The 23,454-nt window shown below is 36.8% G+C and overlaps 1 protein-coding gene across 1 annotated transcript; it reads right to left on the bottom strand.

The window, feature by feature from the left end:
* Nucleotides 1–2,088: 2,088 nt before the first annotated feature.
* On the bottom strand, nt 2,089–4,831 carry si:ch211-222l21.1 (prothymosin alpha). The gene is made up of 5 exons (XM_020932253.2): nt 4,656–4,831; nt 4,026–4,094; nt 3,542–3,605; nt 3,312–3,385; nt 2,089–2,946 (listed from the first exon to the last, which is right to left on the bottom strand). Exons 1-5 carry the CDS (start codon nt 4,704–4,706, stop codon nt 2,875–2,877), a joined length of 330 nt encoding a protein of 109 aa, XP_020787912.1. The 5' UTR covers nt 4,707–4,831; the 3' UTR covers nt 2,089–2,874.
* Nucleotides 4,832–23,454: the final 18,623 nt, after the last annotated feature.

Here is a 23,454-nt window from a genome sequence, read left to right as displayed (position 1 = left end):
CTGTTTCACTCATTATATAATTCTAATTATATAATTAACATATAAGTTAATTATTAGCAGTCCTCTTACTTGAATAAAGGTTGAGGCATATTTCCCATGATGAGTAGCCCAAGTAATAAAAGCTTTACATTTAAATTATGTGAAGATTTGAAGCTTGGCCTACCTTACCAAAAGATATTAGATGAATAGTAGATGAATTCAAAGTCCTCCATAATTTTGTCTGTCTTTTGTCTGCTTGTTTAAAGGTGCACTATATAACTTTTCTAGTGAGGGGCCCATCACATGCTTGTCTCCATGGAGATATGCTATGCATGGAAGTGTCCACAGTCTGGCATTAAACTAATCTATATTGCATTCTTGTATGCAATCACAAATGTTAATGGCTAGAAAGATACAAACATGCCTTCTTACTGTGTCCTGTAATTTTCTTTTTTAAATCATTCCTAAAACGTTTGTTACAACACAAAAAAGTGACTCAACACAAGTAGTTTTAAATACTTTTTTACTATTACAAGAGATATCTTGTAAAACTACCCACCTCAACTATAATCATGTTATACCTGGTTGATGTACATTTGGCTTTCAAAATTCAAATGCAAACTTAACAAGGGAAGCTGTCTACATTATAACCTAAGTTTAATCCACAACACATAGAAACACTGGTGGTGGCACATTCAGCCTGGGCCCTCACTTCAGCCTTGGAAAGCCCTGTGCGTTATCACCTGCCCCCTGCTGGCGTACATTTGTAATCACAGTCATTCTTGTCATTATCAGGAAGAGGAGAAGTTGAAACTGGGGTCTGATTCAGCGTTCAAAACACAAGAAGACGAGACGGCTGGTGCGAACTATGGACAGCTACAAAACTGTGGGGGTTTCAAAACAGCCAGCACATATTTTCGGTCATCATCAGGGCGCATGCAAGTAGTCGGCTTCTCCAAAACAACGCTCAGTTTACAGATTTATTTTTATATTTTCTTTATCAGATTTGTTGTGCTAATTCAGTAAAAAAAATCTGACTTTCTTTGTCAGGGCTTGAACAGAGAATAATTTTGTATTTTGTGAGCGACCTCTACTGGTTGGGACTGGAATACTATTTATGATAATTGCTGCATCAGCCGAATGTCGATAATTGCCTAAATGGATTTGAAGCCTTTCGGAGCACTTGGGTGCACAAGCTGCTCATGTTTCTGAGGAAACTGTGACTGTACGGATCATGCTGTTGCAGCTTGCTTAGTTAAAATGTGTTCTAATTGTATCACTTATTATTGCTCAATATTAGCAGTGTTATTGTATAATACCATTTCATAAGACTCAGTTAAAATGACTTTTGCCTATTCTGTCTCCTGTCATTTTTGTACTATCAAGGAAGGCACCTTTTCCAACTTTACAGATGAAATTCTATATATTTCATTGCATTTTTGCTGATTTACACACACTGGATCCACTAATTGCTAAGACAAGCATATATCAACTAGAGTGAATTTTTACTTGGCAAAAAATGTAGGCCTTACCAAGTTTGTAACCTAAAAAGATGAGTTTAATTTATTTGATAACGTATTACTTTCAAGTGTTCTGCATAAACAAGGACATTTTCTACAATATATACCTTTCTTTTTCTATAAAGTGTGATTTGGTAATATTTTCAACTATGCCAGTACCATGACTCGAGGATGAAAAACACAGGTAGGGAGCAGTGCAATTTCATAAAATGGTATATTGACTTCTAAATTTGAGGTTTACAGCTGCTGCATTTAATCCGTAGGGTCTCTCATCATGTTCTGTTCTCTCCGTGAAGTGACCATCAATCTGAACAGAACACCTTGTACTTGATTTGACCTAATACTGTGACCTTCATTTTGATACAAATACTCAAGACCTTGAATGCACCTTCAGTAGCTGCAGTTTCTCAAACTCTCCACAAGATGGAAGCACAAAACATTTGGGAATCAGTGCATGTCATAAGAGCCTTTCGTCATTACTGAGATTAGCCCTTTCTTTATTTTCCAGTGAAGAAAAACTAGGTCAGATGACATCTTTTCTTTAAAACTGCCTCAGGAGGGTGTATACTAAAGGCAACCAGACACGGAATACTTAAAAAGACAATTTATTTTTTCAGAATATACAAAGCAGTGGCTGAAGTAACCGAATGTCATTCTGTTTTTTTTCTCTTTTTTGTAAAGGCAGTCTGGGATACAGAACTGGGCTCCACAGCCATAACATAAACTCGTCGAAACAAAAAAACATAGTAAAACAAAATATAAATGGTACAAACTCGCATGGAATGCACACAGAACAAATCACCAAAGCAGTAAGATTTAAGAGGGGTTAATGAACAAAGTGAAATCCTGCTAGTATTGGGTCAACACAACAAGACCCATAATTCATCTATTATGTTAACAAGGCAAGATTCTACTAGCAGATTAACACAAAAAAACAACTAAGAATATTATCCCCTGCTTAAAACTTATCTTTGGTCTGTACATGAAAGATCAACATGAGCCGTAAAGGGGGATGGCAGCTGCCGGTGTATTTAATGTGGATCCTCTGGTCAGCGCGAACATAGAGACTGTGCTCCTAATAAGAAAACCTAAGAAGAAAACAACTGCTCTCTGGCTGTGGCCCTGGTTTTAGCACAAGTAAGAAAGAAAGCTTGTTTTAAAGACCAATAAATAACATTTCATAAAAAAGGAGATTAGGCCACTACATGTTTTTCAGGACTCCAGTGCATTGTGTGAGCGTGGGAGTGAAATAAAACTACAAAATAAAAAAGGAAATCTCTCTCAGACAAAGCACAAGCTCTATAGGACGATGACCAGGCTGGTAGAACGCTGCAGAAAACCAAGAAGTCGTAGAATAAGGCCACATGAACAAAGTCTAGGCCTCAACCTCAGCCTCTTTAGAGTCTCCATTCTCCTCTGTCTTCTGTTTTTTTGTATCCTCTTTCTCCTGAAAATTCAAGAAAAATATATTTGCATCAGTACAAACGGAATACATCATGTTTTTAGGTTTTATTCACATATTCTAGACTCAATATATCTATAGGCTTCAAAGTGTAAAATGAGCATGGGATAAATAGTAAACTAACAAAATATTTTATATTAATAATAACTTGTCAAAAGTCCTCAAAATATCACCTTGAAACAGGAGGCTAAAATCTATTAATTTACATATCATTATAATCACAATATACAAAGTGCAATTCTTTTGACATTACATGACAAAGTAAAACTTAACTGGTATGTTTTCATCTGTTCTAGTTCTCATTAAATGACGCATGCCTGCTTGCTATTAAAAAAAGTGTTAAGCCCAACCTCCTCATCCTCTGCTGCACGCTTCACTGGCTGTGCGTCGGTTTCCTCAGCAGGGGGCGCCTCTTCTCCATTTCCTACAAGAGAGAAAAAAAGATTTACCACCATGTTCAGACAATTCAAAGTGAACAGTTATTCTTTTCAAATCTAACACTAAGTACAAATGTCCAGATCATTGAAATTGGCATTGCAAATATTATTAGAAATCAGATCAGAAGCGTTTAAAAAAGTACCTTCTCCATTTTTGTGTTCCTCCTCCTCAGTTTCCTTTACTTTGTCACTGTGGTCAGCACCGTTCTGCAAAACAAAGAGGTAATGGTGCTTTAATGTGTCTACACATGGACTGGTTGACAGTTTACTAGATTAAAATAAGATGAAATCCTTTTTGTTTAAAAGTTTAGGGGTTCTCTTTAGACATATTAATTCCCAAATGCGTCTCTTTCCCCATAGACGATAAAAACGTGTACTGTAGGAAACCACGGTCTTAAAATCCCAATGAAGAGATATCCAAAGTCTAGTTAGCCGTAACATCTGTGCCGCCGTTTCACAACCCAAACAAAGCACATTGTGGAGACGGGGGAGAGGAGAGAGGGGAGAGAAGGGGGAGGCGAGGAGGCAGCAGCAGCAGCGACACCTGCATGATGAGGGCTGGAAAGACAAAAGGCCACGAGGCTCCGGGGAGAGGGGCCGAGCACTGGCGGCCGTGGGTACACTCACTGTGCCATTGGCAGGTGCGTCACCAGTCTCCGTCTTCTCCGCTTCAACTTCTTTCTTCTCTTTCAGATCCTAAAGAAGAAAAAAAAATGGGTTTAATTGATGCTAGATCGAAGGGCAACAATCTTGAGTAGTTATTCCTCATACAAGTAGTTGTGAGATAAAAAGAAATCTAAATAAATTGGATGATTTGCTAGACATTTTCCATACAAATTGTGCGCTCTAGAAGCCTCCATCCAAACCCGCCTAGCCTTGCCGCTGCTTCCCGCCCACAATCACTCTTCAGCGGTAGGTTACCATACCATTACCCGCTTTGTCTCTGGCTCCAGACTAATTTGGCAAAATACAGGTCGTAAAAATGACCCCCGGTTACATTTCAACAAGATTAAACCAGGAGCGAGGCAATACACAACCAGAGAGAAATTTCTTCGTTTTTTCCACACGGCTGACGGAGTAGTTTTTACAGATCAAGGCTCAAATTTGCATAAAATACTAAAAGGTGTACCGCTGATCAACAATTCCACCGCTTAACACGAAGCTAGCCAAATTATTTGCAGATTTCCAATTACTTCAGAAAGTTCCCAAAATCTTTTAACACGACGATTCCCTCAAAAATCAGTGAATGAAACGCACCTTGGCTGTCACCTCAGTGGTCGCGGTCGTGTCAACTGCAGCATCGGCCATTGTTAAATTTCCAAATAATTAAATTCCTTTTCGGAAAATGGTAAAATTTGATGGCGCTTCGGCTTTGTGCACACAGTCCAAAGACGCTGGGAGAGAAATGATGTCTGCCCCTCACCGCTTTTCTCGAGCTCGTTGAAAATGCACTCTCGTTGGATACAGCGGGCAGACTCGGCACGCCATTGGTCAGTCTCCGCAAACTCGAGACGCTATTGGTTAAGATGCGTGTCAATCGTTACGCCAAATCCCGCCCACCGAGCAAGTCTGCGTGGATTGGTCAATTGTTTTTAAAGCGCTGTACTCCAAGCTGCAAGTCTTTTTCCTCCCCATCACTGATCACTTCTGTTTTCCGTGTGGTTTTCCCCTAAATGTTGAACAATGAGGCATAGTGGCTGGTTAAAGCTTATTCGTAAGTATATTTACACACAAAAACCTTAATATAAAACGTAATATTACAATATCACATCTTTGGGCGCCATCTTTTTGTGTTTGCTTTCTTTCTCGTAAGAGATTCGGTGTCAAATTACAAGCAAAAAAACTGCAAAGTGACGATCTGAAAGCCACATAGCCACACCTCCTTCTAAATTTAACTTTCACAAAATGTGCTCTAAAGTCAAGTTGCTGTCTGTCGTTTCTACCTCTCTGTGTCGGTAACTGCTAGTGTAAAAATGAAAGCAAACTTTTCCATTGTGTTGTACGAAGCTGCACACAAAGCCCGTTTGTCCGGAGGCTGGCTGGATTAATGATTACAACACTGACATTAATGTCTATAAATGGCATCCGTATTCACAATAGGCAATTAAATTATTGTAACAACAAAACAACCAGAATAAGGTGTAATAAAAAAAGTAAAATTAAAATTTTTAATTCCAGTAATCTTATTAAATAATCTTTGACACTTATATAAATAATATTTGAAAGATTACCGCAATGACTCTTCTCTGGACAATCTACAATAATTAATCAATTTGGTAGCCTATGGGCCACAGACAGACCGCAAACAATTTGACAACTTGATGAATTCCAAAACCACACATTAATCTCCAAGATTACGAGGCTAACTATTTATACAGGTGAGGAAATACTAGAAAGATTACTATAAAAAATACTACTACTGCTACTACTACTACAAAAAAAAACAAAAAAAACAGGTCATGAACAGGCCTTGACTTCAAAACTTTCACTTTGAGGAGGAACGTTGTTGTTTATGACTCATTCTACTGTTAAACCAAAGGAAACACAGCTGTGAGGGCCCCTAGTTTGATCACGTCTTTCCCCCTCTTTCAACAACAACCACCAGTTTTCAGTTTTTTCGATTACTTTATTGCCCAAACTATACCTCCCAAGTCCTCATGTAACCCTAAAGAATCCTCAAATGCCACACCTGCCACTGTTTTTCTATCCACACCCGCTCAACGCCCATTCTAATAAAACATTGACCATTTATGATAATTGTTGAAGTGTCTGCTAGACTCAACATTGAGCATGGTTTTACAGTGTTACTAGACACTCATGCCGTTGTTTTGTCTTTCAGCTTGTTCAAACACGTCCATGGTGGATATCTTGACACAACTATTTCGTCAACCCCTAATTTAATCTAATATGTGCCTCCTACGACATACTTAGGCCACCGTATTTTTGCCACGTCAATAATCAAAGAGGAAAAGCCTGAAAGAATATCAAGACAGGTTTTTAGTTACATTGAATTAAAATGAACTTATAATTATGAAGTCTGTAATTACATTTTAGGTGATTAAGGTTCGAGTCATTTCTTTGTGCACCAAGTATATGCAAAGTCAATTATATTTCAGATTTTAAGTTGTATACCAAATAGTTTACTTCTTTTTGCTTAGTGTATGGTGTAGGAAAGAAGGTAAAAACTAAACAAATTTACTGATTTGACACAAATGTGACTGAAATTTAATGATTAATGTTCTTTAAATATAGATATAGATTTTTGAAAATTGATGATCTAGAGAAGCAAACATCTTCAATGTTTTGGCCCTAATGTGCAGACACCAGCCTCCATCCTTAGCAGAGCAGCAGAAGGCATTACTCACGGTTTTCTGTAAGTGGAAAATGGGAGCAACTTGAGAGAGAGAGAGAGAGAGAGAGAGAGAGGGAGGGAGGGAGGGAGGGAGGGAAAGGGAGTGAGAGAGAAGGAAGGAGGGAGAGGTGGTGAGGCAGGGAGGGAGAGTCAGGCAGGGAGGGAGGGAGATAGAGGGGGAGAGAGAGAAGGAGGGAGGGAGAGGGGGGTGTTTGTGAGATCATTTCCTGTCACTTTTTTCTCCTTATTTGTGTTTAGCTGCTGCATGTAGTGGCCTGCTGCTGTACAAACCCTGTTCCTAAAAAGTTGGGACACTGTGAGTGTAAATAAATAAAATAAAGTACTAGCAAATCTCACAAAACATGTTATGTTATTCTTAATATTGCATGCAAACCTATACATCAAAATTAAACAAAGCTAATTTCAAAAAAGTATTGTTTCAACAAGCACAATTCTGTGTCTAGAAATTTTTCATCTAACTGGTTCCACAGCATTTTGGTTAAGATATCTGGTCCATTAGGCTGTTAATAACACCATATTTTACAGTGCAATTTCCTGGAAAAATAAATTCAAAATAACTTCCAAAAAGACTTCCAGATGAAAATGCTGAATAATGTAAATCTAATAAACATTGCTTGCATCCATAAGAAGACTACTTTCAATTTATTTACATTTTTACCATGTCCCAACTATTTTTGTAGGTATCTTTGTCCTTATTTACCTTCTTTTTATGTATGTTATAGGTGGCTGAGGTGAACCAAACTGTTGCAACAAATAGGATAGTAAACATTTACTCAGCGATAGGTGAAAGCTGTAATCTTTGTGTGACAAAACTGCCACATTTTTACCACTCTTTCCACACGCAAGAACTGCAAAGCTGCTTTATGCATTTAGACTTATGAGGCCACAGAAAGCATTACTGTAGCAACATAAAGGGTCCTTTGTATGAGGTTAGAGCTAGTTTGTATGGGTTTACATAGCTAGCGTTGGGCAACGGGCAGTCCACTATTTGTTTATACAGGTACTGTACATTAAAATAACATGAACTTATTCCCTGTTGAGTTCAGCTTTTTAGGAATTGGATGTGGCCTGTAAGCTCACATGTTGAATACGCTGAATTTATAGCAGTGCAATAATGTTTACAATGTAATTACAAGGCATGCTTCTATGGGGTGTTTTTGGCTTCCTGGTAGTAACGTTTATGGTTGTCAAAATATACCCCAGGATAATGCTCAGAGATGGCTGACCTTAGATGTTTATGATGACGCTTAATTAAACAAACATAAAAGCGTTTTGTATGCACCACTTGGAGCGTGTATCATTCACGAAATCTCCATGTTTCCTTAATGTTGTGGGATTTTGTCTGGACTTTTTATGTCATGTGTCATCGTAAACATATAAAAACAAAGTACTTCCTCAACTGACTGCACTAATAATAATAATCACTGGAATATGACGGATCCATTTTTGTGACTGAAGATGTCACCTAAACTGTACCTTTAAGATTCTTGAAGCCCTCATAGAAATATTTGTATATGAAAAAAGTTCCATATTTTTCAGATGAAGTGGTACTTTTGTTTTTAATACATGTTTCGAGGATACTTGGAAAAAAATCCGTGTAAGGCCTGTGAAAATAGTTGTGATTCATTTGTTCATATTAATTTGACTTGTAGATTTTAGATTTTTGGAGCCCTCATAGAAGAATTTGGCAAGTATTCCACAATTGTCATATTCCACAAAACAATTTCATTTGTTGAAAGAAATCTTTTGAGGAAAAAGCTAAATCCCTGTAAGGCCTGTGAGAATTGTTTTTGATGCTTGTAATTTCTTGTTCTTTTCTTATGTGTTGTTAAAGGTCCTGCATTCTGCAAAATTGACTCTTGTGAGTTTTAAGCCATGCTATAATGTTATCTCATCAAACATACCTGGAGTTGTTTGTTTCATTCATAAAGTTTTTGTTTGAGTAATCCTTTATTATTAGTCTGTCTACATTTCCAAATCTCAAAATGCTCTTTTCCACCTTATGAAGTGATAGTTTTCAAGTGAACAGCAACCTTTTACCTTTTGAGATTTGAGCTTTTGAATGTGCAGAACTGAAATTATCCAAATAATTCTAGTGAAGGTGAATAGAGTGTTTTACATTTGAGAGAAGAACTCAGTCCAAATATGCAGGATTTGTGCAGTAAATATGTATGAATTTAAAAAAACACACACAACTACGGGTATATTTTTGGTGAGGAAACATTATAACATAGATTAGAAAATAGCATAATGTGGGCTCTTTGATTGTATTTTTAGGAAGACTGGTGTCGGTTGATTAGCAGTGGCTAATAAACGGCCCTTACCCTTAACAGAAGAATACAGGCTGCTATCTGCTGCACCTTTGTTTCCCCTTCACTTCTTGGGGACAAAGGACTGACCTGACTTGTGGAATGCCGGGGCCCATCAAAGAGCAGAGGTCAGGATTATACGGGGGAGGGGTCCCCATAATTGGAGAAAATAGTTTGGGTCTAACTAACTGCTTTTGTTTTGAACAGCAGTGTCCTACATGGTCCAACTGGCTTTTTCTGAGTCTTAAGGGGCCCTGCCAGCTCTAGGGACAACACTAGATTGACTTCTCCTCAGGACACTGTACTTATACTGTACCTTCATTACTGCTGGAGCAATGAGAGCGCTTAAGGTCAGTATGGATGGGTAAGTTACAATGCATGCAAGTTATGGTTACAATATGTCCCCCCTCCCACTCACTCATATTTCAGACAGTAACCATATGGAAACGCAAAATCGTTGTAATAGTTTATAACAAATAATTTTTATACCAATTTCACCAAATATTACAGTCTCACATCAAACAAGTACAAGCATGTTAATAAATAAGATAAATAAAACTGGTCAAATAAAACCGCAACCTCCTTCTTCAAGTATTATAGCAGTTCAGTATTTGGCTATATGATGTTTATACGTATTTCTTATTCTGTAAAGCACTTTGAATTACTCTGTGTACGAATTGCGCTATACAGATAAACTTGCCTTGCCTTGTCACAGAGTTAAAATATTGTCTCTTTTATAAACAATGCTATCTTTTACTGGCAACATCTGTGTGTCTGTTTTAGACAAAGGTGTAATTGTGCATCCCTCGCTATATGAATCATTGCATATATTGCACTTAACACAAAGAGCTTATAGATGCAGCTCTGCAAATGCATTGTTAAAAAAGGCTTTGGACTATAAATGGTCTACTGTTTATTGAGTAGAACATTATTATTTTATTAATGACTATAGGGTATTTAATTAGACTTTTGAAATTTAAAAATACTTACAGACTCGAAAGCACAATAAACTTTAACTGTTAGTACTGGATAAACTGAAGGTTAGACCAGGAATGATTCTTTGCTAACTACTACACTTCTTACCACAGGACAGATGTTTTGCTGTTACAGGCTCAGAAGTCAGTACAAATTTTACAGAGCAATAGAAACTAGTTGCTAGTAAGATTTGCAAACACTCAAATAAGTGTAGTAGTAGTAGTAATTCATTCAGTAATTTCGCAGAACTACAAAACAAAATATTGACTACAATGCCATAGATCATGACCACAAGTGTTTAGGATGAAGTAAAAAGTATTTATAACACCTAACCCTATTAAACCAGCATTTGCACCTTGCAGATGTGTTTTCATGATATAAACATTTTAAACTCTATTTTGATATGATAGGAATAGAATAGATTCAATACTCAATACTGATTCTGATACCATGATGAAAAAACATTATTATTTAGAAGATGGAATTTTATTTAGAGAATAGAATGCCATGCAATCTTTTATGTGTAATCCCTCAGTGGTCCTGGATAGTAGTCCATGGGTGTACCCCAGTATATGTGCTCTTATACTTGTTCTGGCACAGCTCAATATCATTCTAAAGCTTTTCAGGAAAGGTTCATTTCTATCTTGTGAATGTGACTTTTTTTTAGTATTGATACCTGCTCAAACTGTCGATACTAGTTTTAGTGTTGATTAGTATCTGATTTTTGATACTTTTGACAATCCTACTACAACCACAGTTTCTTCAATTTTTCATGTCTGAAATCTGTAAACACACATTGCATAATCAGGAGCCTCTGTGAGTCTGTGCCAAGAGCTAAAGAAATCCTGGACTCTTTGTGTTTGTGGTTCTTGACTGATGTGTGGATTACTGAGGAGCTGCTTTGAGGATTTAGAGACTCTAGGTGGTGCTCCAGAAACTGCAGGGGGCAAGTGGAGTGCCAGGATGTGAAGGTGTCATTTGATATTTGATTATGAAATTATGTAGGTCTGTAGGTCTTTAGTGAAGGTTTAGAAGGTTTATCTGGGTTTTAGTCAACAAAAATTACTCATGTAATTATTTTAGGTTGTTCAAGATTATATGCAACAGCATAGAAGAGTAAAAGACTGATTTGGCAGTGAAGTGTGAATTTATTCTGCCCTTTTTACATACATCATTACATGATTTACTAGCACTTTTCAGTGCACTTTGGGTTAAAGATGGGAAGATCATTGTGTTTTGAATGCTTATGTTAGTGGCATGCCCCCTCTTAGTTGACAAATCGATAAGCAAGTCTTTAGTCATCCAAAAATGTCTCCATACGACTTAAGGCCTAAAATGATGATGACTTCTTTCTAGTGTTGGAAATTAGTGTGATCTGGAGTTGGAGATAGGACCATTTTGTCTAATGATTAACAAGACAATTTCCTGTTTCTTCTGATTAAAATTGTCTTAAAATCTCTTGTGTCTCACTGTGTGGTAGTGTGTTAATTGGTGTGATAAGAAGTACCTTTATTAGCGCTGTACTGTATTGAAAATGTGTCATCATGGCTACAATGGGTATCATTTGAAACCTTGACAATATCATGATTCTCTGTGTAAAACTCTGCAGTTTAGTTTTTAGATTTTAAATTGTCAGTCACTTGAAATTCTTTATTTCAAGTAATTCCGATTTGACGTCTTATTCAATTGCTGCTACAGTGGATTAAACTGCGTAAGTCTTACCTTTTCCTTGCCTATTCCATGTTGTTCCATTGCTGTTACATGGGAGTGATGAAGGGAAAACATGGTTCATTTCTGTGTGGAGTAGTGTCTGATTGCAGTGGGCGGTGCTTCAGTCCATTATGGATAAAAATACATCAACAGCACTTTGGCCTCTTAGATGGGAAAATAATACTTCAGATTGAGACAGCAGCAAACATGGATAATACACGAGTCACTGTGTTAGCTTAACATGGATTCACTTTATTGATTCGATGAAAAACTACTTTACATGATACAAAATTAGTACAGTTGCCATAGAAATTAACAATCCTAAACAAAATATTATAGCTTTTGAATAGTCAAACATTCTCAATGTGGTGCCTATTAGCAAAGCTAAAACATATGAACAGTAATATAATGCATATTTTATTTTAAAAAGAAATTATACAAGATTTGTAGAAAGACTTTTTGAAATTGACTGGGTGGGTGGCTGTTTTGTTATGAATGTTTTTGTTTTTTTTTAGAAAACCTTGATGCATTAAATTGGTTTAATCTGTAGGTAAGAGAAGAGTATTGGTGTAGTCAAAACATATTTTAAATAATTATCAAAGCATAACTTAATAGCGTGACTGAAGTCAACATAGTGTCAAAATCAATAAGCAATGATGGATTTAATGGACCTTCTATCTTTTTATATTTTGAATCATAATAGCACCTGATTGACCTATCAGGATTATCTTCTGTTGCTTCCTCTTCACTGGCCTAGTTTAGCACCTTGTTCCTTTCACCTCGTAGCTCCGCCCCCAGATTGTGAGAGAAAAGTGGAATTTTCCAGTCATTGCTGCGGCTCCTCAAGTCTTGCTCCTCCTCCTGCTTTCCAGTTTTCCCGCCTTCCACTCTCCCTCTCTCCCTCTTTTTCTCTTTACCTGCTCATTCCTGCTTAATGCTTAGCTCAAGGCCCTCTGCTGCTCAAAGGAATACAGCCCATTGACTACAGTTAAATCAATGAGATCCCTTTTTCAACCTAGTCTTTGTTGTAACTTGTAATGCATATTTTTTTGCTTCTTTAGATTTGTTTAGCATCCACATCTGACCAAAAATTATTTTTCCAGAAAATGTGTTTTCTTATAAAGTATGATGAGTTTGTCAGCTAAAGTGTACAGATCTTCAAAATGAATGAATAAAAGCAGATACACGTGAGATTTTAATTGGTGTATAATGTAACTACATTTAGTGTAAGTTTTGTCTATTTAACTTGGTTTGTTTATTTCTTCTTTCAATAATTAATTACTTGACTGCCAGTAAACACAGTATTGGCTGAAGCTCTGGCCAGTATTCTGAATATGTGCTGACAAATTAGCTTTAACTAATTGGACAGCACTGATTGAAAGCCCATTTGGACAACTACTTAACAAGCTCTTGTGTCAATGCCTTATTTACTGACATCAGTTTGTTAAGATGAATGGGAGGACAAGTCACAATATGTAAGATACCAATTTTCAGGCATTTTAAATGCATTTTCTTTGTGATTGAGGGGTCAAGTCTGAAAGGGTCTGTTTAGCCTGCTTCTGTCTCTTGGGATTAATTGATGTGGGGCATTGAGAAACAGCAGGGAGATGATGCAATAATGTGAAGAAAATGTGTACAATTGTATGTTTATTTTTCATTTGAGAAAGACATAGAAAAGATTAGAGTGACACCAGCTTATATATATATATTTTTACTTTTTTTTACTCAACCAGTACCATTGCAGGGACTGAAATAATAGTATATATGTCTTAAGAAGATAGAACAATGACTATTTATCAGATCAGCCAGTAAATGATTGTATCAATTTATAGTCCTAACCAGAGCCATATCCTAATCAGATATGGATCAGATATTGTTCCAATTTCTTAGAACCAATATCTGATCCACCTTTTTTTTTTTTTTGGATCAGAGCTTGATGACAATATCAGTGTATTCCTACATTACATAACATGTATTGAAACTATACAGAGAGATAGATAGGCTCTAGCATCAGCATTTAATTGGCAAAACTATGAACATATTATTGAAAGGATTGAAAAAGCAATACACTAAGCAATACAAAGCACAATGTCTAAGGCCTTGGTTTTATGGATTGATACCATTTAAAAACCTTATACCAAGAGATGAGATGCAAACATGAAATGTACCAAAAGATTAGACATTACTATAATTGGCAAAATATTATTCCATCAGGCGTGTGGCGGAAATGGTCGTGTTTATTATGAGAATGAGTAATCCTCTGTATTAACTTACATGTTACTGTTTGATTAGGGCCTAAATGAGGAACTAAAGTGTGGGATCACAGAGCAGATGGCAGATTTGCATTTCAGATTTGGGGTTGTTTCAGAACGATCACATGTCCTGAGCTATGCCAAACACGCGCCAAATTATGTACAATGAGAGAAATATTGAATTTGGGGCTTTATTAGCATGGTTCAGTCTAAATATGGATTTACAAAGAACAAGTGAAATATTGAAATAGGCTGTCACATTTAAATTGATAGCAGATAAATTAAAATGTGCAAGGCGTAGGGTAACCAACTATGTAATTTTCATTTATACACATGGGGATTTTTTCCTGGTACTTCATGTTATGATTAATTAGCAAGGTAACATGAAGTGAAGAAGCCATGGGATTGCATTAGGGGTAAAACCTATGCCTTATTTATGTCCATTGTAAATTGTATGCTGTGGCATCATCTAGGCCTGTCACGATAAATAGTGTATTGACTTTTTTTTAAGGTCAATAATTAGCGTGGGTACTTTTTTGTGCTAGTGGGGGAAATGTTGTCAATTTTTTGTACTACTTGAACTTTAGAGTTTGATGATTACTCATTATAAGTGAGTGAAGTCAAGTCAAATGTATTTGTATAACACATTTAAAGATAATCACAGTTGACAGTGCTTAACATACAACAGTAAACCCTAATTCACAATATATGGCAAGAAAAACTGCTGCAGCTACTTTGGTGTATGATCACCTATTTCTACTGGACATCAAAACATCACATGAACTGCAAATAAAATACAACTTGAGTGAGCAAACTTCAACTCATTATAAATACAAACTTACTGCTGTTAGTTTTTCATTCTGCTTTTTTAGTACAACAATTTTTTTTTCTAATATTCTATATTTAGAATAGCTTTTTAGGGAGATAATCATGCTTTAGTGTTATTGTGTCTGTTTTAACATTAGGTATAGGTATTTTTTATGTTTCAGTTAATTTAGCCGAGTAACTATAAATAAGGAGGTAATGGGAGGGCATTTGAGGTAAAACCTATGTATAATCTTAACAGTAATGAAATATACAGAATAATACAGAATACATTTATGAATTAAAAGTGATAAAAAGTGATAAAAAGTGAGTAGATTTCTCCTCTATATCCTTATGTATAGACACGTGCTGTATGTTGCAGTTCTCACTTCGGTGTATTGTAAATCAGGCCCAAATTAAGCCATAGGCAGCTGTAGCTAACTTTTACTTTGTTCATGGCGTGAGGCACATTAACCTTATCCCCATTGTTTTGAACCAACAAAGAGCCATCTGCACAGCAACCAGCCCCAGCCTAGGGACCTGCTCACTGGGGGGCTCACCAAAGTCTATGGGGGGAGGGCCAGGCCTGCTGCTGAGGAGAGAGGGACACGACCAGGAGGGAATAATAGGCCAGGATTTAAAGGGCCTCCGTCAGCTGTAGTTAAGCTTTGTACTCAAGTGAAAGTGTGCAGTCTAATACTCATTTACAAGATACAAATACACATACTGATTGGTTATTTCCATGTTCTATAGTGTGACGTCAGATGTGGGCAGGTGCCAGTATTTATTAACTGTTCAGTAATTTCTTTCTGTTGTACCTTTGTCTATTTGTTGTTATGTTTATAGTCTGTCAATATGATTATACATGTACTCTTTCCTTTGTTGATATGTCATTTTAATTTTAGTTAATAAAGTAACATGCCATATATTTGAAATTAAATGAAAATACTGTGTAATTCATATAATTTACTGACGTTGAAACTAGCTGACACCAACTGTCTCCACCTCTGGGACAGACGCAGTGCCCTTTGACATCAGCTGTTGCATAAATCATTCAAATTCAGGTCTCCCTCAGCTTAGCAGGTGGGAGGAGGAGTGATCCAAGGGCACTGAAAAATAGAAATAAATGCATAAAGCTATCAAGCTTACAAATAGAAATGACATACAGAAAGTACATCATAATAAGTAAGAAATAGTCTACGGCTGTATGTTTACTGAAAAATTCAGCTTCCAAATATCGGTTCAACTGTTATCCTGGTTCTACATATAAATTGATGTAATAAAACTATTTACAGGTGGTAGAAGTCCCTGAAAGTCTCATAGTGTCTGAATGTTTATTTAGGTTGTTCTGTAGTTACTTGAGACATAAATAACATACACTGGGGTCACTTCTGTCTTTTTAGTTCTGTTATTTTATTTTAAGGTAATAAATCCTGTTTTCAGTCTTTACCCTAGTATCAGTTGATTTCAGGTATTGGTAGATGCCTAAAGATATAGTGCTGGAATCTGTATCGGAACTGTAAAAGCTGTATTGCATCCCTATTTTAAATGGCAAGTCTGGTTTGTCTATGTTACAGAAATTAATATTGAAAGCCTTATATTTTTATAACACAAAATAATATAAAATCAACATTGAGCTCAAATATTCATAAAAAAGAGATATTTTTGTTAGATCACCCTGCCCCATCTACTTGTATAATGATTGTTACCAGGTAATTTAAACTAGAGCATGTCTTTCATTACTAACTAATCAGTAACTAATAAGGCATTGACTGTCAGTATGCATTTTGTCCACATTAATCATTCAAGTTGCCAAGTACAGGCCTGTCACTGAGTAACAGTCTTGGAATGAGTTTTGTAGTCCACCCAACGCCTTTTACATTGTATTTTTCATGAACTCACTATCCACACTTTGTTGTCAAATATATGTCAAATTGCAATCCAAAATAACCTAGCATTTGTAATTGTTTATTCCCACCAGTGGGAATAGTAATAGGCCTGGTTTTGATGGGGCTTCTATCAGCTGAGTAACCTCTAAAAGCTTGCACACAAAGCCAGTATAGAGCTCTCTAGTGCTGCTACAAGTGCAGATGGGAACTGCAGCCTAATCAGTCAAGAGTACATTTCCCTGCCTTCAGTGAGAGAAGCAAGCTAATGTTTAACTCTGAGTGGGCTCTCATGCACAAACAAGCAGCGCTACTAAGGCATCAGTTATAAAGGTGCATCTAGATATTCATGCCATCTAAATTGTTGTCAAAATAAATAAATAAATACAAATAAATAAATAAATAAATGTACTATAATACCTGATACCTGATCACATGCACTGTACTAAAAACAAGGTCACAAGAAATCATGTTTAAACAGTGACCTATATTCAAGCATTACACAGGTAAAGATATGGTGTCAAAAATGCTCTCAAATGCTCTGAATTGTAAGAAATATTAGCACTATACAAAAACAAGGTCATACGCAATCATGTTACAATGGAGTTTATAATTGGTCTAATTGGTCTATCTGTGTGTTTCTTTCATAAATGCATGGATAGAGTAATTTTCTAATAATGCTGGCAGTAACTCAGTCTTCATTACATTTATTTCAGTTGGGCAGCTAAAAAAACACATATGTTAACGGAAAAGGTTGATACCCAAAAGGAGTATGCCTACCCCTTCTTGCATAACTGACAAAAAGTGATAGCTGCTGTTGACATTCTTGTGGACCGGACATATTTTATCATTCAATCTGCTATGTTTTTGGATAGCAAGCTGCACAAGTACACCTCAAAACATTGAAACAAAATTGGTTATGAATTGAAAATGATTACCAAATAAATCCTAAATGTAAAATGGTTATTGCTGAAAAGGCCTTGAAATCCCACTCATTTGATATGCAATTTGTTTATGTCTGGGTTTGCTTTAGTTAGTGATGCCTTAAAAAAATCCTGTAACATATATTGTGGAGCTGTGTGAATTAAGACAGAATGGTGTCAGGGCCATCTTTAAAAATCACAAATATTTCACAGGTAGAAAACCACAGACAGGATTGCTTAGCAACAGCAGTGAAAATGTCTTGGAGCCTGTGTGTCAATGGTGTGACTGAGTGCAGTGCCATCTAGTGGGGACTGTGGTTATTTCTTTCTGGATTGGAGCAAGAAGAGTCAATTTGGGTAGACATTGTTGTAATTTACTTGAAAAAACTGGAAAGCACTGGGATTTTTGTTTATTTAGGAATCAATTCTGCAGCTGACTAAATGAATAGACCTCTTATAGCATTTTTGTTTTAAATTAACTACACATTTCATGCAAATAACTATTAATCAGACTATCAGTACAGTAATAGTAGACGCAGCAATTTGAATACACATAGGTGAAAGTGGCAGAGAAGAAGCAATATATCTGACTGTAAATTCAGTAGAAATTGCTCAGTGACAGTAGTTCTTCTTCAAGTAGTGGTCATAGTTGGGTAATAAAAAATGATAAAGTGAAAAGAAAGAAAAACAAAATAAATTTCATATGTCAAACCTGGGTATGTTTGCAAGGTTTATAATTGTGCTATAATTCTAAAGTTATTAAACCTTTAATCATAAATCCATGGCTATAATTCAAAAACGCATCCTGTGTGCTGATTGGCTCATGAACAAGGGTTGCTAGGAGACAGCTCTGAAGTAGGCGGGGTTTTGAAATATCTCTGCTTTGAGGGAGAGGGAGAGGGGAGAGGAGGGAGAGGAGGGAGGGAGGAGACAGACTGGCTGGGGAAATACCTGGCACTAATCCCAAATAAATAAATGGAACGTAAAGACAGGACATGGGTATTTTCTGTGTCTGGCCAGTCCACAAGATAACGTGCAGTAAACCACCACAAGCAGGCAGACCTATCAAGTACAAGGGGAGGACTGCTCTGGTGGGAAACAATGTAATCATAATGAGGAACTAGATACAGGGACACAGTGTTCTCTTAAAACTAGTGGCAGAGGGTGACTTACTTATGATATACTTGAGTTTGGGCTGTTTTTAGTGATACTTATTTTGAGTAACCACAGCGGTAGTGGTTGTAGTTTTAGTAATTGTTGTGATAGTAGTAGTTGCAATAATAGCAGTAGTAGTAGTTGTTGTTGCTGTATTCAGAGCAGGAGAATAGCGGTCAGTTAAAGTTGAAGTAACTATATATGAAGTTTAGTTTTATGGATTTTAACAACACAGCAATGGCTACTATCACAATGGCCTATTCACATGTTAAACATGTCTAATTATAGGTCACAACAGAGGTATAGAAATGTGCTACAATATCAATGGAACTGCTTAAAGTAGCGCTATTTGTTTTATGTCCTCAATGCATTCAACACTGAAAATTACAGTCTGAGCAGTGGCCTATATAATACTTTTTTGTTTGTTTCTTTTAACAAAATACAATTAAACCTAACTTCACCTTAAAATTTTGGGCTAACAAAAACAATAACATGTAATTGTAGTAAATGGCTGCAGTAGTAGGTTTTGGGGTTTACCTTTTTGCCCAATTATAGGCCTACTACTGTGCGTATACAGCTAAAAAGTAAAAAAAAAACTCTATGCTTTAGGGATTGAGTAAGTGAACCACTGACTGTAAAAAAGAAAAAAAAAACTTGGCAGGTCTCTGTAAACATTGCCTGTAGTTACATGTTAGAGAGTGTGCATAGTGTTCCAAGAGTATTTCTAAGAACAAAATTAATTCTGAAACATCTAATGGTATAGCCTTTGGGCCAAGGAGCAGAAATAGTTTGCATATTTATTCAACTAATATGTAATATTCAAGTACAAACTCATACTTTTTTTGCATTTATTATTCAAACGTGAACTGCCATATGAGGTAGTGGTAGCAGTAGTGCAAGCAACAGTAGCAGTAGTAGTTGTAGCCTAGCAACAGTAGTAGAAATTATAGTTGTAAAGGCCAATGTCGCAAAAAATATTATCAGTGTGTTTTTGCAGCCAATTTTGCCCTCAGCTAGGCAATAAGAGGAATATATTGAGTTGCGAGTGCCTTTGGTTATACTTCTTATCTCCTGCTATTGCTACTACTAGATATTACTCCCACTTGTAATTACCAACTCCACTAAGGCTATTGTCCACTGCTAGTGCTAAATAATACAGGGCATCTAGCCAGCAGTATGTTTACATGCGCTGCACACCAAAAATCTGCTTATTATGTAATTTCTGGTGTGATCAGATCGTCGAAATGCCATACAGTTTGATCTGATATGAGTAATCTGATTTCTCTCTGATTGTTCCCAACACAAGTAAAATTATGCAAAAAGGGCAAACTTATAAAGGCAGAAATGAAAGATAAAAACTGAGAAACTGAAGAGATTGAAGTGTTTATTACAGCAGGATATTTTTTGGGAATTTTAAGCACTACTCCTCTCATGACTACTTTTTTGTAATTGCTACTACAGTACATGACTAAATTTTGGCCTTTATTATTTTCTCTAGGGTTCATGTTTATACCATTTTCACACATGTATGCAGGTAAACGTAAACACTATATGTGGGGTTGAGTGTATGTGAAAACCCTGGAGTCAGTAAAATGTGTAAAATGATCTTTGTGTGAACAGAAGGTGAAGAGGACATGGTGGGCTGGAGGTCCGAGCAGGAGGTGGGCCCATAGCAAATAACTGGTGCAGTCTCACTCTCTTACCCTCTCTCTTTTTCGCTCTTTCTTTTAATTACTTTCTTTTTTTCTTACTCTCCATTATCCTTCTATCCCTCTCTCTCTCTGTCTCTTTTTCTCTTAGTCAAACCGCCTCTCCCTTTGTCATTTTCTCTCTCCCTCTTCGCCCTCTCCCTGTCTTGTTAACCTCGTGTCCTTCCATACTCTCCTTTCTCTCTCTTTCCTCTCTCATGCATTCCCTCTCTCTCCCCCTCAGTCTCTCCTTTCCTCTCTCTTTACTCTGTCTCTTTATCCCTGTGTTCTCTCACTCACTTCTTTCTTTCTCTCTCATGTGTTCCCTCTCTCCCTTCTCTTCCTATGTCCCTCTCACACTCACGCTCATCTTTTTATTCTTTATCTTTGCTCCCACTCTCTTTATCCTTGTATCCACTCCCATTCACTCTTTCTCTCTTCATCCATCTCTCACTCCCCTCCCCTCTTTCTCTCTCTCATGTGTTTCTTCTCTTCCCCTCTCTCATGCAACACCTCTCTCATTCTCTATCTCATGTATTCCCTCTAACTCCCACATCTCTCTCTCTGTCTCACTTCTCTTCCTATCTCTCCCTCATGCGCTCTCTCTTTACCCTTATATCCTCTTCGTCTCTCTCTCTTTGTCTCTCTCTCTTCATCTGTCTCTCACTCCCCCCTCTCTTTCTTTCTCTCATGTGTTCCCTCTGTCTCCCCCTCCCTCTCTCTCTGCAGGCAGTGAGGAGGGCTCTTTGTAAGGAGCAGGAAATGAGGTTTGTGTTGTGATTAAAGCAGGTTTCTATGGGGATGCAGCGGGCCGTGTGCAAAGGGTGAATTTGCTGGGAGGAGGAGGGGTGATAGGAGGAGAGGAGAGAGGGAGAGAGAGTTGAATTTCAAAGAAAACCCAACCTCCATCTCATCTCTCCCTCCACTCCCTCCAGAACCACATACTCCCTTTATCTCCATAATCTGTGTTCATAGCCTCACAGTTAAGAATGAAAGAAGGATAAACTCAAAAGCAACACAGTGTCTGGCTGATTGGTCATCAATTTTAGTGTAACATATTTGCATTTGCTTCAATTCAGTCTCCTGTTTGTTGCCATTTTGAGGACTTTCAAAAGGACCATTCAAAAGATAGAAGATGGATTTTGTTTGATTTATTTAATTCCTGTGGTCATTTTCCTCACTCTGAAAGATATGGATGGCTAAATGAAAGATGGTCAGTAGGATTACATGATGCAGAGAACTCTTAAATATTAAGTTTTTCTGTCAGAAAGAATTTTATAGTTTCCTCAATACATAATAATAGCAGTAGTAATAGTTGTAGTACTCTTAATAAAAAAAATGTTAATGGAAGCCCAGTAGTCTCATGGGAATAACAGATGTAGTCATATTAGAAAGGTAGCCATGGCAGCTGTGATGTCATATATGGTATGGGTGGATAACCTAGATTTGTGGTTCAGCTGTAAAAATATATGGTGCACATGCAGATCATGAAGCCAAGCCAAGGTATTCCCTGCTACATAAAACTGACCCATCCTACAGTGCTCCTGCCCTGGGATAACCTATCAGGAGCATGGGGGTTACTATAGTCCATTTCCAGATACCCTTTTTAGTTGGGTAAAGATTTGACAATAATCAGCCTGGCACATGTGAACAAACAGGAAAAACAGAGACACAGTATGATGTTTCTAGACTGACATAGAATCATCTTTCAAATCACTGGTTGAACTTGTTTGTCTATTCGCTGTTTAGCCTGAAGCACATTTGGCCTAATGGTTAAAGTGCATGACCTCAAATTTCCTTTATTCCCTGGAAAAGCCAAATAAATCCCACCCACCATCTAATAGTAAACAGATTTAATTTCTCACATGGAATGTTTTAGAAATCATGTCTCAACCTGCACTTGTTATTCCAAATTAAAGCTCTGATATAATGTACATTTTATTGTGCATTTACTTAATTTATTCATAATTTTTTATGCTTTTACTTTTGTAGTTATAAAGTTGTAAAACAATTTTGGTAGTAACAAATTGTTGCAGCAGCAGTAGCCTCAAGAATAGTATTTTCACTGTAATCAGTCTATAGTAGTAAAGTAGTAAAAAAAAAAATCCAGTGAGATATCTTGTGAAAATGCAAGTGCACTTAGCCTGGCTTTGTTGTTTAAAACGTATTCTCAAGATTTTCAAAGCTAATGCCACATCTGAATGTTGGTAGTTTTTTTTTTAGACTTTTTTCAGACTCATGGTTGCATAGCCATTGTTAAATCTATGTCCAAGCTGTGACGAGAAATGCAGGGATATGGTATAAAACATGGACAATAATGCCAATACCTAAACCAGACTGCTTGTGCTTTCAGAAGGAGTACTGTACCATCTATTATGCTTATTATTCTAGTTCACTGTAGTTACAATGCTCTTACACATGAAACGTGGCATCAGTTTGCCCTTTGAAATCCAAATATAGAAACATGCTTTTGTTAATTGTCCTAGACAGCTGAGGATAGAATATAAAAATATATTTCCTAAAATAAGTTCTCCATCCTGACTTTCTCTTTTGTACAGAGGAAATACAGAGTAACTCCAGGATGTTTGGACTAGATGACTTTTGGACCATTTCATGTCTGAGTCGACAAAACAAAGTTTTTTCAAAGTTCAAGAAGGTGGGTTATGATTTTTTCAACAAAACATGTCCATTGTTTTAGATGTGAATGGCCAAAATGACGATACTTGACTGTAAATAATGCATCTTAATTTGAACATTTCTTTAGGAGTGTGTAAGGTACTGTTATTTCAGAATAAAATACAACCAAGTACCTGTAACAAAGGTCACTAAATGTTACAAATATTTAAAGGTGAACTATACAACTTTTTCTTTTAATGTTTGTCTCCACAAAGGTGTTATTGCTTTGACGAGAAAGAATGCTCCACAGAATGGCACCAAACATAAACTTCTCCAGTGGAAAAAATGGGTGGTAAATGGCTGAC

Source organism: Boleophthalmus pectinirostris, unplaced genomic scaffold, assembly GCF_026225935.1.
Source record: "Boleophthalmus pectinirostris isolate CB_2022bp ecotype Guang Dong unplaced genomic scaffold, ASM2622593v1 HiC_scaffold_3, whole genome shotgun sequence".
NCBI lineage: Eukaryota > Metazoa > Chordata > Actinopteri > Gobiiformes > Gobiidae > Boleophthalmus > Boleophthalmus pectinirostris.
Note: the sequence above shows the minus strand (reverse complement) of the source record. Positions and strands in the feature narration are given on the sequence as shown.

What these genes read in the sequence shown, in the direction of transcription:
- si:ch211-222l21.1 (XM_020932253.2), bottom strand. Translation starts at nt 4,706, where the DNA reads ATGGCCGATGCTGCAGTTGACACGACCGCGACCACTGAGGTGACAGCC. An exon ending in CCACTGAGGTGACAGCCAAG is followed by an intron (nt 4,095 to 4,655) that starts GTGCGTTTCATT and finishes TTTCTTCTTTAG; the next exon opens with GATCTGAAAGAGAAGAAAGA. An exon ending in GTGCAGCAGAGGATGAGGAG is followed by an intron (nt 2,947 to 3,311) that starts GTTGGGCTTAAC and finishes TTGAATTTTCAG; the next exon opens with GAGAAAGAGGATACAAAAAA.